General features: G+C 48.6%; 5 protein-coding genes and 1 long non-coding RNA gene across 10 annotated transcripts in view; 3 read left to right on the forward strand and 3 right to left on the reverse strand.

Annotated features, from left to right (window-relative positions):
* Positions 1-59: 59 nt before the first annotated feature.
* Positions 60-1,682, forward strand: LOC121600446 (protein Rae1). The gene has a single exon (XM_041929039.1). It carries the CDS (start codon positions 440-442, stop codon positions 1,523-1,525), a length of 1,086 nt encoding a protein of 361 aa, XP_041784973.1. The 5' UTR covers positions 60-439; the 3' UTR covers positions 1,526-1,682.
* Positions 1,595-2,348, reverse strand: LOC121600449 (NADH dehydrogenase [ubiquinone] 1 beta subcomplex subunit 3). Its single transcript, XM_041929042.1, has 2 exons — positions 2,238-2,348; positions 1,595-2,076 (listed from the first exon to the last, which is right to left on the reverse strand). The coding sequence occupies exon 2, from the start codon at positions 2,065-2,067 to the stop codon at positions 1,732-1,734; it is 336 nt and encodes a 111-aa protein (XP_041784976.1). The 5' UTR covers positions 2,068-2,076; positions 2,238-2,348; the 3' UTR covers positions 1,595-1,731.
* LOC121600445 (protein aurora borealis) lies at positions 2,237-5,275 on the reverse strand. 5 transcript variants are annotated; one of them, XR_006005826.1, is made up of 4 exons: positions 4,005-5,275; positions 3,441-3,939; positions 2,605-3,370; positions 2,237-2,430 (listed from the first exon to the last, which is right to left on the reverse strand). XR_006005826.1 is itself a non-coding variant. In XM_041929038.1 (4 exons), the coding sequence occupies exons 1-4, from the start codon at positions 4,689-4,691 to the stop codon at positions 2,414-2,416; spliced, it is 1,374 nt and encodes a 457-aa protein (XP_041784972.1). In that variant the 5' UTR covers positions 4,692-5,275; the 3' UTR covers positions 2,237-2,413. The 5 variants fall into 5 exon arrangements, 3 of the variants coding, with proteins under 3 accessions (XP_041784972.1, XP_041784971.1, XP_041784970.1); XM_041929038.1 differs by having other exon boundaries at positions 3,200-3,370; XM_041929037.1 differs by having other exon boundaries at positions 2,237-2,433; positions 3,200-3,370.
* LOC121600448 (peptidyl-prolyl cis-trans isomerase-like 1) lies at positions 5,270-5,976 on the forward strand. The gene is made up of 2 exons (XM_041929041.1): positions 5,270-5,432; positions 5,508-5,976. Exons 1-2 carry the CDS (start codon positions 5,353-5,355, stop codon positions 5,953-5,955), a joined length of 528 nt encoding a protein of 175 aa, XP_041784975.1. The 5' UTR covers positions 5,270-5,352; the 3' UTR covers positions 5,956-5,976.
* A 156-nt stretch (positions 5,977-6,132) lies between these two features.
* On the forward strand, positions 6,133-8,956 carry LOC121600193 (sorting nexin-14-like). Its single transcript, XM_041928602.1, has 7 exons — positions 6,133-6,385; positions 6,447-6,579; positions 6,644-7,502; positions 7,590-7,878; positions 7,938-8,177; positions 8,239-8,420; positions 8,496-8,956. The coding sequence occupies exons 1-7, from the start codon at positions 6,273-6,275 to the stop codon at positions 8,882-8,884; spliced, it is 2,205 nt and encodes a 734-aa protein (XP_041784536.1). The 5' UTR covers positions 6,133-6,272; the 3' UTR covers positions 8,885-8,956.
* A 133-nt stretch (positions 8,957-9,089) lies between these two features.
* Positions 9,090-14,675, reverse strand: part of LOC121600484 — a 35,234-nt gene continuing 29,648 nt past the window's right edge. The window contains exon 4 of the long non-coding RNA XR_006005831.1: positions 9,090-9,635. This is a non-coding gene — a long non-coding RNA (uncharacterized LOC121600484). The remainder of the gene's footprint in view (positions 9,636-14,675) is intronic.

Raw genomic sequence — 14,675 nt, forward strand, 5'->3', positions numbered from 1 at the left:
AATACGATACATCTTACTGCTGAATTCTTCACACTGTGCTTCAACTGCAGTGTTCAAACCAACTCATCTCTTGTTTTAAGAATATTTTTGCCATGATACTATTCCAAAAAACTCAAAAATGATTATATCTCACAATCTTTCAAAGTAAGAAGCTGCTATAGCCCAGCTAGGCTTAACATGCACCGATAGTTAAGGCCCATGAAATGTATTTTGTCGCATGGGTGGAAACCAAGATGTATAGAAGGTATCACTCCTCGCTGTCAATGCATTTTGCCGGTATTTTCGGGCTAGCACGAACATACAACATCTGACAGCACGGGAAAGAGCGTCATTCGGTGCGTGATTATTTGTTGATAGTGGAATTTGTGCATTTTCAACGCGCCCGAAACATAAAACCTTCGCCCCCAGGAACCGTTGAAGAGGACATCCCGCCGGCACAATGTTTGGCACGCAAGCACTCGGTGCCAACCCTGGCTTCGGCAGTCCGACGGCCACAACCACCACCAATCCGATGAAGGACTTTGAAGTCACCTCGCCGCCGGAAGATACGGTGTCGGCGATGGAGTTCAGCCCGGCAACGTTGCAGCAAAACTTTCTCATCGCCGGCAGCTGGGACTGCAGCGTGCGTTGCTGGGAGGTGGAACAGTCCGGCAAGACGGTGCCGAAATCCATCAAAACCATGGGCGGCCCGGTACTGGACGTGTGCTGGGCGGACGATGGCAGCAAAGTGTTCATCGCCTCGACCGACAAGCAGGTGAAGTGTTGGGATCTGGCCTCGGATCAGGTGGCGCAGGTGGCACAGCACGATGCGGCGATCAAAACGTGCCACTGGATCAAGGGCACCAACTACACGTGTCTGATGACGGGTTCGTGGGACAAGACGCTCAAATTCTGGGACACCCGAACACCGCAGCCCATGATGTCGATTCAGCTGCCGGAGCGCTGCTACTGTGCGGATGTGGACTACCCGATGGCAGTCGTGGGCACGGCAGGGCGACATGTGTTGATTTACTCGCTGGAAAACAAACCGACGCAGTTCAAGCAGCAGGAAAGTCCGCTCAAGTACCAGCACCGGACGGTGTCGGTGTTTCGCGACAAGAAGAAAGCACCGACCGGCTACGCGCTGGGCAGTATCGAGGGCCGTGTGGCCATTCAGTACGTGAGTCCGCTGAACCCGAAGGATAACTTCACGTTCAAGTGCCATCGTTCGAATGGATCGAGCGGTTACCAGGACATCTACGCGGTGAATGACATCGCGTTCCATCCGGTGCACGGCACGCTGGCGACGGTCGGGTCGGACGGAACGTTCAGCTTCTGGGACAAAGACGCTCGCACGAAGCTGAAATCGTCCGAAACGCTGGATCAATCGATTACCAAGTGTTGCTTCAACAGCAATGGACAGATCTTCGCGTATGCCGTCGGGTACGACTGGTCCAAGGGACACGAATACTACAACCCGCAGAAGAAAACGTACATCTTCCTTCGCTCGTGCTACGATGAGCTGAAACCACGGGCCTCGAGCTAAAGCGCACTCAGTGTCAGCACATTTCTCCTGTAAGGTTACTTCGTACATTCGAACGGCACCACACGCTGGTTTGATTGTTTCTGCTACAACATAAGTTCGTTTATTCTCTGCGGCAGAATTTTGGAAATAAAATCTAATGCACGATAGCAACAAAGAACACCACCCGGATGGAGATGGGGGCCGTCTAACTCGTCAAATCTCTCGCACTAGTGATGACCGCTTCCATGTCCCTTCTCATCCCCATGGCCATGGCCACCATGTGCGTGGTAGTCCACGCCGAGCGCATACTCGACGCCGATCGTCGCAACGAAGGCAGCGAATCCGAGCGGGAATCCCTTGAACAGAAACGTGATGAGCCGCGAACGGTGGGTCGAAAACTGCTTCACATTGTAGCGCCACACTTCATTTCGTAGCCACGGGTCCTTCAGGCCCCGGCGGGCCAGAGCGCGTTCCACTTCGACCAGCTCGGGCGCATCGGCCACTTTGTAGATGGATGCATCCGGCACCTTGTACGGCGGTCCGTGTCCGTGACCGTGGCCCATCGTTTGTTCCTGGCAGGCGATTTGTATACACAACCCCCGTTTGACGTTCCAGTCCGAACCAGCATTACATAATTTAGATTCGGCGTTGAGGAAGAAAAACATTGATTTAATTTCTACAGGCAATGAGGTGTGCCATCTCGGCCGTACATTTTTAGAACGTTTGCACTTACCAGATAGATCCGGAATCGGCAGGAAAGCAATCAGTCGGACAAAGTTTGTTCAGAGATATGAAGAGTTTTGCGATGTCCACCCGAGCCGCGACGGAATATTTTCCTCAGCAGAGCAGCTGTCAAAACAACCTGTCAAACCTGACAGCTTCGGCGGGAGGTGAAACATTTCAATCGTTCTATGAAATGTTGCACTCTGCTGAAACGAAGGACGAAAAAGGACACAGGACATGCAGGATCATTTCGGCATCGCTTGTCGCAGCATGAAGGCTGTTCTGATCAACTGGTTATATTATTTACGTGCTGTATACAATTAAAAAATGCGTTATCAACGTAATCGAGATTGATTTGTCTACAAGACGTTCCTTACACGTAATTGGTCTAACGAGCTATCTCCACCGCTAATTCAGTTCAGTGCGTGCACACGCTTCGTTTGAGTCGGTTTCCGTTTTCCATAGCATTAAAATCATTACCTAAATATTGCGAAATACACAATTGAGCTATCAAATTAGGAATTTTGCTAGAGTTTGTTGGCCGAAACGTTTGCTTGCTTTTTGATTTCGTTCCCTAACGTAATGAGTCTTGTGGCGATTAGTGACCACGTTACAGTCTTAAAGGAGAGGAACAATTGTTGGTATAGCTATTGACCCTGGGACCGGTGCCGGTTTTTTCTTGCCTTTTTCTTCCCGGAGTGTTCGAGAAATCCTCCGAAAGCATCGACACATCGGACAGTTCATTCGCGTAGTCGTTACTTTGACTTTCCTCATTGAAACCACTATCAGTGCGATAGAAGTTCACACAAGGCACTACATTTTCCGACAAGCCAGCGTTTTCCTTTATCGGTGACAATGCTTTCATTGGAGTGGTGCGTGTATGACGCACCTCGCACGCACTATCGGTGGAATGGTTCTCTTCGTTACGATCCTTGTCCGAGATTTGAAGAAAAGATTGCGACAAATTCTTACGATTAGTGCGGCGTTTTTCCTTTCTCCGGAAACCCCGCAACGGCGTGGTGGAGTGCTGCGTCTGCTGAGAGGAGTCAGACGATTGCGATGATAAGGCAAGGCTCCTTTCGCCGTCGGCCGACAGGTTTGCTTCCGCAAGTTCGTTTGTTAATTCAGTATGTTTTATCGAACCTGGAAGAAAATCATGCAAAAACAATCAAATAGTTTGATCATCTCTTATATCCGCAAGGCAATTGCTTACCACTCATGTAGTGACGGCTACCGCAAAGTTCCGGTGACATATTGTCACTATGGAAAATCCCGGAAGGTTCCGGCGTACTGCGGTAAATAGCATCAGCGTCCGAATGGTGCAATTCGAAGGCTTCTGTTGGCGAAGGACTGGCCATGCTTTTCGAGATGGGCGACAGTGCACCGAACGAACTGTCCGCATCACTTTCGGGAATGTGATTGAGCATTTCCTGCGAGCCGTAGTACCGCGATCGCTTCAGATCCTGCTCACTCGCCTGCTCTCCCACCACCAGCACCTCTGGCGACTCCGGAGCAGGGCTCAAGGCTCTGAGATCGAAATCATCGATCGAGTTGGCGTAACGGCTCGCACCTCCAGCATCACTGTCGTCCGCATCGTCGTTCAGGGCGGATGTGTTGAACAGTTTTCGCCGCAAAGAAGCATCCCGTGCATCGTGATCGATGCTGCTAGCCGAGGATTCATCCAGCGCGGTATCATGTTTCTGTTGCTGATCCTGTAAGAGAAATGATTTGTTTTTAATATCAACAGCACCTTTTGTTACAGCACCGCGCGACATACCTCGTTGTAGGTAAGATATGTTTGCAACACATCCTCTATCTCTTTGGGAAGATGCGGTGGGAAGGACAGAACCGTTTGGCTTATTCCATCGCGAACCTTTCTCTTGCTGGAAACAGCGCCACCACTGCTGGAGTGCGTGGAGGTGCTAGAGTCCTTCGACAGCACGATCTTCTGATTTCTTAAAGGACAGTCGATCGGGCTGGGCACTATGCTGTGCTCCTTAAAGTAGGTACTGATAGCGGCCTGCACCCTAGCCTCCGCGACCGGGTCGGGCGTTTCGATGAACTGCGTCTCGTGCGGTTCCACGTTCACCGGTCCCAGCGAGGACACCTCGTCGATCGTCCACTCGAACTGTGTGATGCTGCTGTTCTGCGGTGTGCTGGGACGGTGGAAGAGCGAAGGACTCCCGATCATCGGCAGATGCAACCGTTCGACAAGATGCGGTTCGAAGGGATTCACGATGCGGCCTTTAAATATGCGCGAAGGAGGAGTTTGTAGCACGGGTAGTAAATTGAAACGATTGCTGGTAGCAGTGTTGTTACAGCTGCTAGTGCTGTTCCGTGACAGCGAGGTCGGCGTCCTCACGGCCATTAGCGATGGCGAGGAGGCCATCGACGTTCGCGATGATGTTCGCGCAAGAGCGCTTTGGAATAGCTTGCGCGGTGTTAAAAAGGCTTCCGACTCCATTGTTTTCCCGGGATAGAGGCGTACAAACTTCCAAATAAAGGCAGCCCACACAAAGCGGGGTAAAGGATTAGGGTTAGCACGGTACACTGTTAACAAATAAGCACCGATGGAAATAGTGTGAATTGGTGTGTGATGCAGAGGTGTAAGTAAACTGGTTAGAAAGGGTAAGCCACGCGTTTATAAACACATTTCGTACAATATTTAACTATATATCACAGTTACGACTCGTATTGATCGCTGCGCCACAGCCGCTGGCCCGGCCGGTCGTATGGAATTGTTCGTTTGATTTTGAAAACGGAAAACCGTCAACAGATTTTCCCTCTGAAAATAGCACCGTTGACAGCTCACGTCGCACAGTGTGCTGCGATCATGCGAACGTGGTTGTCAGCGGACGATAAAAAAAATGATCGATAAGCACTAGTTTTTCTTTTGATGATTCCAAATTACAACGAAAAAATTAAAATAAGTGGAAAAAATATTAAAAACGATTTCCCGGAGAAATTTCACGATAAAATGTTGTTAATGTTGCAGACAAAAACTTCCGCCTACCATGGTGCAGGCGTCGACGTCAAAGACTGACAGTGTTGTTTGTTTATTTCCCACGGTTCCATAAAACCGACGCGCTTTTACACCAGTTTACAAAAATCCAAACAATTTAGTGATGCTCGCAATTCAAACGCCTAATTCCGGTGGCATTCCAGACAAGCTATGGCAGCCGCATTTTGTCGCCTTTGAGACCACGTGAGTAGCTTGGCGGGGTGGGATTTCATTGTGTATTTTCGGCAACTGTTCAATGTTGTTTTGCTCTCGACATAGGATGGGAGAATTAACGATCGAGCTGTATTGGAAGCATGCCCCAAACACTTGCCGCAACTTTGCCGAACTAGCACGACGAGGCTACTACAATGGGACGCAGTTTCATAGGATCATACGAGATTTCATGGTGCAAGGAGGCGACCCAACCGGAACCGGTCGGGGTGGTCAGTCAATCTACGGTGCCACATTTGCGGACGAAATACATAGCGATTTGAAGCACACCGGTGCGGGCATTGTATCGATGGCAAACTCTGGCCCGGACACGAACGGGTCGCAGTTCTTCATCACCCTCGGTCCGGCGCAGTGGCTGGACGGAAAGCACACCATCTTTGGGCGCATTCACACCGGCATGCAGGTGGTCAAACGAATAGGGCTGGTGGAGACGGATAAGAACGATCGGCCGGTAGAGCCAGTTAAAATTGTAAAGGGAAAGGTTGAAAAATACTAAAATAAATACGATCTTATCGAACTGTACCACGGTGTGTAATGGTGCTTCCGTTAAAACAATCGATTGGTGCGGTGTTTGATGCTGCCGCCAGCGCCCCGAACTGGCTGCGTACTTGAGCGGTGTTTACAAACAATGCTGTCGTGAAGGGACGCTGAACAGCTGACTGGAAACGTCAAAAGGGTCAGGCAGTAGCATATTTTTTTGCATAGAAATCATTTATCTGTAGGTGTGTACAGCTGTAAATTTCGTCTCGTGCGCGCTCGAGCTGCTGATAAGAGTGGGTTCATCAAACGATTGGTCCATCCCGCGCATCGAGCATGCTGTTTTACCATGTGAAAGAGGTGTTGTTAAAATTTTATCAAGATGATATTGCTCGTGTTATTGCTGCAGCCGTGTTAACTGTTGCCCTCGTCTGTACGCTTTATGTGAGGTAAGGAACGGGGCTCTGCTCTGGTAGCTTCCGTATCTTATAAACTTCCAACCGTGTATAGCTACATCATCGGTCTGACGATCCTGCTGTTCTTCATCCATGGCTGTGCGGCGGCAGTGTTTGTTCTTAATCACAAGGAAACCTTCGGACGATACATCCAACGAGCGAAGGATTTCATCGGATTCAAGGATTATGTAGGTCGCCCTTGATGATTGTGCGAAATAATTGGTCCGCTAATCTGGCCACCCTTGCTTCCAGGATGCATCCAACCGTCACGAATGCGACGTCTGCGGCAACGATCGATGCCCACGGCATAACCGGAACGTGCTGGTGCCGAAACCGTCGGCAGGCTTTTACATCGAGCAACCGCTAGACGACGCAATAGATAGATTCTTCACACACATACTGGACAGCTTCATCCGGAGCTGGTATAATCAGGTAACGCCAGACGAAGAGTTTCTGTACCATTTGAAATCCACCCTGCGCGATGCGCTCTGCCGTTTGGTGCTGCGAGCCAAGGAAATAGATGCACCGGGAGTGATAATGAACCGCTTGCTGCCGACCGTATTCATACACTACGAAATCATTGCAAAAATGTTGCTCGTAGACCGCGTTCCCATGGACAAGCTGGCAAAAACGTTCGTTATCGACGAGTATCCCATCCATCCGGCGGTACTGAACCGTGGAGCCGAGATCAACTATTTGCGGGGCGTAGCGAAGGTGCTGATTCCGAGGCTCTTCACCGCAGAAAATACGAGCTGCAAGATTTTCTTCAACCTTATCAAGGAACTGTTGACATTCTGGGTGCTGTTACCCATCATGGACGTTATCGCGGACCCGAATCTGATCAATCTGCTTATCATAATTGCGACTGATAAGCGTGCGAAAGATGGCACTCGTAAGGTGGGCGATGCGGCGAAAGTACAGCATTGCGAGAAGGTAAAAATTTTGGATGATTTCGTTGGTCGCAGTTTGCGAAAGCTAGAATGTGGTGTGCCACGAGATATAACGGTTCCGCAGGAAATTCTGTGGGAAGATAAGGACAAACTGTACTACTTTATGCAGTTTCTCATCAAGGAAGGATCTGTAGAATTGTTGCAATTTTATTTGGATGTAGGTAAGGCAAATCGAACGAACAGGTGATATGTGAATGGTCAGCAGGGGAACGCATTTTGTGAAACAATTTGTTTATTTTTCATTACAGATAACTTGAATAAAGAATTGGAAGATCCTCACATCACTACCGATCCTACGAAGCTATCCTCGTTGCACCAGCAATCGGAGAAGCTACTTCAAAAGTACCAATCGATGGTAAAGGCAGTCGACAGTCAATTTGATGGCGAAGAAACCACCCCAGTCGGTACGCTGACGGAAGCACACGAGCGAGTACGGCTAAAGCTGGAGGAAAAGTGGTTCAAACAGTTTAGCAAAACGTCGGAATATTTCAGCCTCGTTTACGGAGGTCGTGAAATAAGGGAACCACACGATAAAAGGTAGATGTAGAAGAAATTGAACGTTAGAACGCTTTATAAGCGGTTTGCTTGTTTTGTAGGGGAAGCGATGGTACGAGTAGCAGTGGAACGAAACTAAGCACCAAATTTAAGGAAGTTATCAGGGGAGCCGTTGATGGTGCACCGATAGAAGCCACCGAGTCGCCCACGGTATGGGACGCACTGAACGATGTCCATCCAAGCAACAACATTTACAACTCCGTCACACAGAAGCTGCGCAAGGAGAAAGGCCAAAGCTTGGATGTATTTATGAGCACTTTTATGCATTCCATTGAGCAAAGGTAAGGCGGTTTGATGGTTTTTGGGGCGCAAAATGAAATAACATCGCATTACTTATTCCAGTCCCGACATTGGAGAGGATGTTGTGCAGGAGAAGGAACCGGTAAAGAAGAAAACCAAAATCCCTGGCCAGAGCGTTGTGTTTGGGGATCTGTTCGAGCTGAAGAAGGCTTCAAAAAATACTCACACTACAACACTGCTGTCGCACAGTGTCCGCGGACCGTCGCAATGTTTCGTTTACATTCGTATGTACACGGTTGGGTGCATTTCTCAACGGAACATATAGTTTAAGATTATATTTGTATTGCAATTCTCCACAGTGGTGAAGGTACTCAATGCGCCCTTCCTAATCGTGCGGCTGGCGCTGGCGTTTTGTTGCGTTTCGCGCAAATCCGTCGACACGCTGATCAACTCCCTCACGGCGAAGCTGATTCGGGCTGGCCTGAAAGAAAGCCGTCTAGCGTTTCTCATCAATCTGCTACGGGAGCACGTATTTCTGCGGAAACAACCGGAACCCACACCGGCAATGCTGCTGAAACGGCAGCAAGAGGCACGAAAGCGCCTGGAGGACCTGCGGGGAGGACTGGGCAATTTGGCCGATGTGCTGCAGTCGCCGGTGCTGAACAAACATCTAATGTATTGCCTGTTTGATATTCTGCTGGCGGAGATGTACCCGGAGTTTGACGAATCTCCGAGCGGCAAAGATTAGATGTACTTGTCCCTGTTTGAGGCTCTCTTGCACTGCTGAATAAAAGTATGTGTTACGCTAAAATATTGTGCGCTTTCTTTCATTTCGGATCGTTGCCGGATGCTTCCCAACCGAGGCGTCTTTTTCTGATTGCTGTCGAAGGATATCGAACGCTACCGGCAGTAAGCAGGAAAAGACAAATCGGTCGAAAGACGGATGTGGTGATTACAACTAATCAAATCAGTACTTTGTAAGCAGATCTAACTGTGTTTGCATTTCGTTGGGCGTTCGCTCAGTTGTGGCTCATTGACGTGTCAAACCCGCAAGGCCATTAATTAACTCCTTCCACGTGCCGTCGATCACGCCTTGTTTTTACATTTACAGCATGGTGTAGATCGTTTGCCTGCTTGTGGCATTCATTGCGTGTGCCATGTTTAAACCCTTCGACACAGTCCGGCCTATGTTCGGGGGCCGATCCTGCAAAGAGAGGAGCAGAATGCGAGAAATTCCTATAAAACTGTCACTCTGTGGAATCTTGAAGGAATGTGGTCAGCCCCGCTGCTAGTCAGCCAGTAGGGTTTTGCGGGTGATAGAGCGCGTCATCTCTGGGGGACTGCTTGCGTCTAGAGCAGTCAGCAGTCGTCTCGCGGGAAGGGCTGTTACTTTTACTTTTACGACCATCGGTACACCCAGAACAGCATAGGATTCCTTTAAATGTTATTGTTATGTCTAGCGGGCGCACATAAACCACGGGCGGGTTGGGTATCGGGGTCTGAAAGAGATGGGAAAATGGAGAAAGTTGTAAGTTAGTTTGGGTGCACGAAGACTCCCGAAGAAGCGTGCATAGAAAAATGCATCTTAACGCTACTGGGAATGGTTCGAGATAATTTACGACCGCTTTTTACAGCACGGGCGGGACAGCTACTAAACAGGTTACATTCTCGTGAGTGGGGATATCGTAGTTGTTCGGTTGAATGATAAATGGTTTCAATAATCGAGAGTTGGTGCCATTTTGGGAGACACCCAGATACATTGTACATGGAGCACTTTCCTTCCCTTACACTAACTAAACATCCAACCATTCTTTGTAGTTTAACATATTGGAAAGATTTTAATTTACACCACCTCAAAATGATGGATTTTGCCATTGGATGTTTGAAGCAGGGAGCATGGCAAGACGTGCCCTGGTTGGCAGAACAGCCATAAAAGCTAGATCTCAACCTGTGCTGATGGTTTTATGTATATTTAATGTACTTCAGCCCGCCTTTGGAAATGCGGCGCTCGTGTAAGGGGAAGGCACTAAAGCGGCACACGTAATGGTTCGTTGAATGACACCCAAATGGCCAAAAAAGGTTGGGTTCGGAAGGCGTCGTCCCTTGCGCAGGACTACGTCTAATCTCTAGCCCCGACTTTGGGGAGAACGGACGGAAGGAGCTGATCTATTTCCTGCCCAGCCTTCCCACAGCCCGGCCGAAGGGAATGTGTAAGCGATTATTGAATTTGATGATGATTGCTGTGGTGTTATGTGAGATAAATGAAGTCATTCGGTATTCGACCAACCCACCCCACCCAGCGAGCAGTGGGATCACTTCCATTTGGTGGGGGAATCTGTGCTCGGTGTTACGTTGCTGGTGGGTAATGGAACGCGATGAAAGGTGAGAACCAGCGAAAGGAAAGACACCGATTATAGACGTCCATCGTCACGCCGCTTGTGCGTTACCTTCGGAGGGTCCTCCATCGCCCAGAGGGAGAACTCAACCGTACCCGGTTCTGTTTTATGTGTTGCCATGAAAAAGTATGTTTACACTGTGTTTTAATTTTAGGCAAACGCTGTGAGAAAATGGCTGCCTCAAGAGTGGCCGTGGCGGGCAGATCAACAAGTACGAAAAGGAGAATTTGAATTTTCGGTCCTGGCTTTGATTTGATCGGTTCGAACACGATTCGATTGTGAGCTTCCATCCATTTATATCCATTTGAGCGGTCATCGGGGAGCTGTGGAGGAAGGAATAGAACTCTGAATACGTTTCGGCATTGCAAACCGTCATCGTTTGGTGGGTTGCCTAATTGTAGTTTACCGAAAGGTAAGCAGAACTCTGCAGCGAATTTTCTCATCAAGCCAACCCCGGTATCGGGATCAGTGAAATCCTCCTCTCCATGGTATCGTTCCTTTTTCTATCAATCACAAACTAATTCCGAGCTGTCAAATATAGTCGATCCCATCATGCGGAGGAATTGAACGTAGCCGACCGCCCGTCCGTCACAGTAGGCCCACGATGCCATGGATACTGGGTGAGCCGAATAGCCGAAATACCTTGACCAATAAACCTTCGTTTCTAGCGAACAGTGTGTCTTTGATTTCCGCCGAAAGATCAATCAACCGCACCCAGACGCTCGATGGAGCTGGCGGCGGTGGCGGCGGCGTCGGTGCATTTTATGTGTGTTTTCTGTTCTGTATTTGCTCGAGTGAACGGATTTTACGAGAGCTGTATAACGAAGTCCCGGGCACTGGCTTTATACCGTCTAAGTCTCAACAGTGGCGGAAGGTAAGCTTCGAATTTGATACCGAAAAACAATAAATTTATTATGACAAGTATTTGGATTGGTTTCGTAAAAAAACGAGCAAATAAATGTCCAACGCTAAACAGTCTCTCCCACTAGGAAGGTGAAGGGCCTTAAAACGCAATTTCATTTGCAATTGAGCAGAAAGGATTCCCGTTTGGCAGAGTAAAAAAAAAACACCAGCCCAAGCCAACTGAGCAAGATGAAGAAGTTTCGCTATCACTTTCGATTTCACCCCAACAACACGCAGTGACTTCCAATTTTGTTCAGTGCTTTCTTGGATCTTACCGTGGTGGGTCGTGGAATTGGGGCTGAAGGCCGGTGCAAACGGCGAGAACAGCGAGTGAAGTAATTTATCATTTTTCACACATTCTGGTGCTGCGCTGCCTTCTCGCGGTTAGCGCGCGGCGGCCGTGCGATGAAATTGTGTGTTGATGGTGTTACTTTTGCGCCATTCGTCCGTCCCGTCCCTAGCAGGTTTTGGGGCGGAAAGAGAAAGTGACTGGAGCTGGATGATTCTAACCTATCCTCCCTTCCAACCACAGACAGGATTTCGGCGAATTTGGGTTTTGGATTTGGACGGGTTTTGACTGTTTTCATGTTTTCGTCTTTGCCCGGGCCTGGATCGGTTGGACTGTATTTTTCCCGCAGCCTGCAAATAAAAAGTAAAAAAAACGACCAAAATCGTCGATCATCTTTGAAATGATTCGGCGTGCTTGGCTGAAACCACGGGGGTGATGGGAACAGCATGGTTGAATTTGAAAAATTATTCCATTTAATTTATCAACCACATCGGTAGGTGGATGGAGGAAGGAGAATGGCAGTTCTCTTTTGGCCCCCTTTCCTTGATGTTTCCACCCCACTTTACTCACTGTGGTGTTTTTCGGTCTTTTTATTTATGCTGAGATTTATTTGTCAGAGATTTGTGCCAAAAATGAGTGCGGGATGTTTTTTACATATGATTCGGCAGAATTCGCGTCTGTTTCATCATTGCCGGTTGTTGGTTCGGGAAAGGAAACACCCGAACGTCTAGGTTAAAAAAACGTTACAGTTGCGTGAGGCTTGGAGGAGAAAAAGTAATACTATTCAGTTCTTTTCTTTTGCATTTTATTTATCTAGGCAACCCCAAGGAACTAGGAAGACTATGAGAATATGCGAAAAGCGTGCCATTTTCCATCTCTCCCCCGCTATCCCCCTTGTGCGTTTATGCGTGAGATCATTTTTCATGGCAACAGTCAGCCAGTCAGCCAGTGCGGTTACGTGATGGGGAAGGAATTTTCCGATTTGGCACATGGAATCAAATAACAATCGACAAGAGGGTGCAGATGGTTCGCAGATTTGTTAATATAGCTTGCGGATTCCCTTTCGGATTGCTTACTGCAAACACACTCGAAACGCTCCTTTTGCCTGCGATGTCTTGAAATATTGCATGTTAATGACTATGGCTTGGACTGATTGTTTCGACTGAATATGTGAAAAGCATTCGGCCGAACGACGGTCTCCGGCCGTGCTTCACCGTCTTCCCATTACAACATTGTATGGCATTATGGTATGCTGTAATTGAATTGTAAGGCGGTCGCCTTTTCTACAATGCAAGTTATTTAAGCGTTAATTTTTAATGATCTCCTTGTTTCATGCAAGGCCAAACAATTTCAAGCCACCCACCTTGGTAGTGTGCTGCGTGCAGTGGGAAAACACTTCCTGATTCTAGCACTTCCTGCCGAGGGCCAATTGCAAGATTTGCTCTGCCCTGCCCGCCCTGTGCACCTCACATGCACCCGGGCCTATGGTGTGGTATTAAAATTATGGCATCTAATTATAAATCCTCACATCCGGCCGGCTTGCTGACACTGTCACCGTTGTTGCGTTGTGCAGAAGACGAGGGATGAAATCGGGATGAAATTTCTTTTTACCCTTTCAGCTGTAGTGCATAAGGGGAAAATTATTTTCATCATCACCTCGCACGGTGGAAAGTGAAGCTGCTGTGGCTTGCTTCTGCCTCACACATCTCACTCGATCCTCTTGCCATCAACGATTCTCCACTCCCCAGGCAGAAAGTGTTCGTAATGGGTTGGTGGAATTTAGATCCACTCCTTGCGGTGCGTATTTATACGCGCATTCGTGTCACATGTCCCGGTGCGTTGCGGTGTTACGCAAACGCGCAGCGTATGCGTTGCTTGTCGTGGTTTCTGCCAGCGTTTTGATACTACGCGCCAGAGCGCCGTACGCCGTGGTGATCAGCATCGCGTTCCTTCCCCTTCCCGCAAGCGCGATGGCTCGCGACTCCTCCTCATCTTAATGAATGAAGTCCGGGGGTTTTGCAAATAGCGAAAGCATTGAGACCGCTTTTATTTTTATGAATGAAGTTTGTACACCGCTTCCCGTGAATGGTTAGAGGAAAAGTGTGAACCCATTCGAGGTCGTTTGCAGAGCCAGCACGAGGGTGCTCTCGAGTGCAGCAGATTAATTGAAGGAAACAGAATTAGAACCGATCGGGCACCGGGGTGCCGCTGCAGTGGAGGCAAAGTCGGTGTCAAACGTCGACACCTGTCGGAAGCGCACTGACGACACTTTGTAGAAAAGGTATTGACGGTGATGGGCTGCGGTACCGCACTTTTTTTCCAGGAAGTATAGAATTCAGAGTAATAGAAAGGGAGGAAAACTCAACGCATTACAAACACCCACGGGACATTCTCGTCATTTCTTTTCGCCCGGCATTGCCCTTTGCAGGTGCTGACCGGTGGCAATTTACTTTCCCGATCAGCTTTACCGGATCAGTCCATTCATCGATTTTCCAGTGACCTTTGCCGTCCCTCGTGGTAGGGTTGTTTGTGTGTGTTTGTGTGTTTTTTTTTTGCAGCCGTACCTGGTGTGACTACAATGTACGGTGATCGGTGCGTGTGTTTCTATAGGTACTGGTCTCACCCCCCGTTAGACGTTTTAATTACATCATGTACGATGGTTTATCGGCTTTTGTGGGACTGGCCCGGGTATAGGGGACACATGACTCCACGTGACACTTTTAACGCGTTTCCTCTGGTAGACCGCGATCAATCGGTTCGTTTAAGCGCAGCAGTTCCGTTATGTGCACCCGGAAGAGGGATTGAAGTTTGACGTGGCATGTGTAGAATGAAAAATGAATTACTGTGTTCTGCGTCCAATGTTTTTTCTATACCAAGCCCAATTTTCCTGTAGCTGCATTTGGGATAAAATTGTTCGTGTGGGCGGGTGCATTGGATCATCGAAATCTTTT

The sequence above is a fragment of the Anopheles merus genome, chromosome 3L, assembly GCF_017562075.2.
Source record: "Anopheles merus strain MAF chromosome 3L, AmerM5.1, whole genome shotgun sequence".
Taxonomy (NCBI): domain Eukaryota; kingdom Metazoa; phylum Arthropoda; class Insecta; order Diptera; family Culicidae; genus Anopheles; species Anopheles merus.

Excerpts from the sequence above, each read along its gene's own strand:
- LOC121600446 (XM_041929039.1), top strand. The coding sequence starts at position 440 with ATGTTTGGCACGCAAGCACTCGGTGCCAACCCTGGCTTCGGCAGTCCG.
- LOC121600445 (XM_041929036.1), bottom strand. The coding sequence starts at position 4,691 with ATGGAGTCGGAAGCCTTTTTAACACCGCGCAAGCTATTCCAAAGCGCT. Across the intron at positions 3,940-4,004 it reads CATATCTTACCTACAACGAG|GATCAGCAACAGAAACATGA; the intron begins GTATGTCGCGCG and ends TTTCTCTTACAG. Across the intron at positions 3,371-3,440 it reads TAGCCGTCACTACATGAGTG|GTTCGATAAAACATACTGAA; the intron begins GTAAGCAATTGC and ends ATTTTCTTCCAG.
- LOC121600449 (XM_041929042.1), bottom strand. The coding sequence starts at position 2,067 with ATGGGCCACGGTCACGGACACGGACCGCCGTACAAGGTGCCGGATGCA.
- LOC121600448 (XM_041929041.1), top strand. The coding sequence starts at position 5,353 with ATGCTCGCAATTCAAACGCCTAATTCCGGTGGCATTCCAGACAAGCTA. Across the intron at positions 5,433-5,507 it reads TTTGTCGCCTTTGAGACCAC|GATGGGAGAATTAACGATCG; the intron begins GTGAGTAGCTTG and ends CTCTCGACATAG.
- LOC121600193 (XM_041928602.1), top strand. The coding sequence starts at position 6,273 with ATGCTGTTTTACCATGTGAAAGAGGTGTTGTTAAAATTTTATCAAGAT. Across the intron at positions 7,503-7,589 it reads GCAATTTTATTTGGATGTAG|ATAACTTGAATAAAGAATTG; the intron begins GTAAGGCAAATC and ends TTTTCATTACAG. Across the intron at positions 8,178-8,238 it reads ATGCATTCCATTGAGCAAAG|TCCCGACATTGGAGAGGATG; the intron begins GTAAGGCGGTTT and ends TACTTATTCCAG.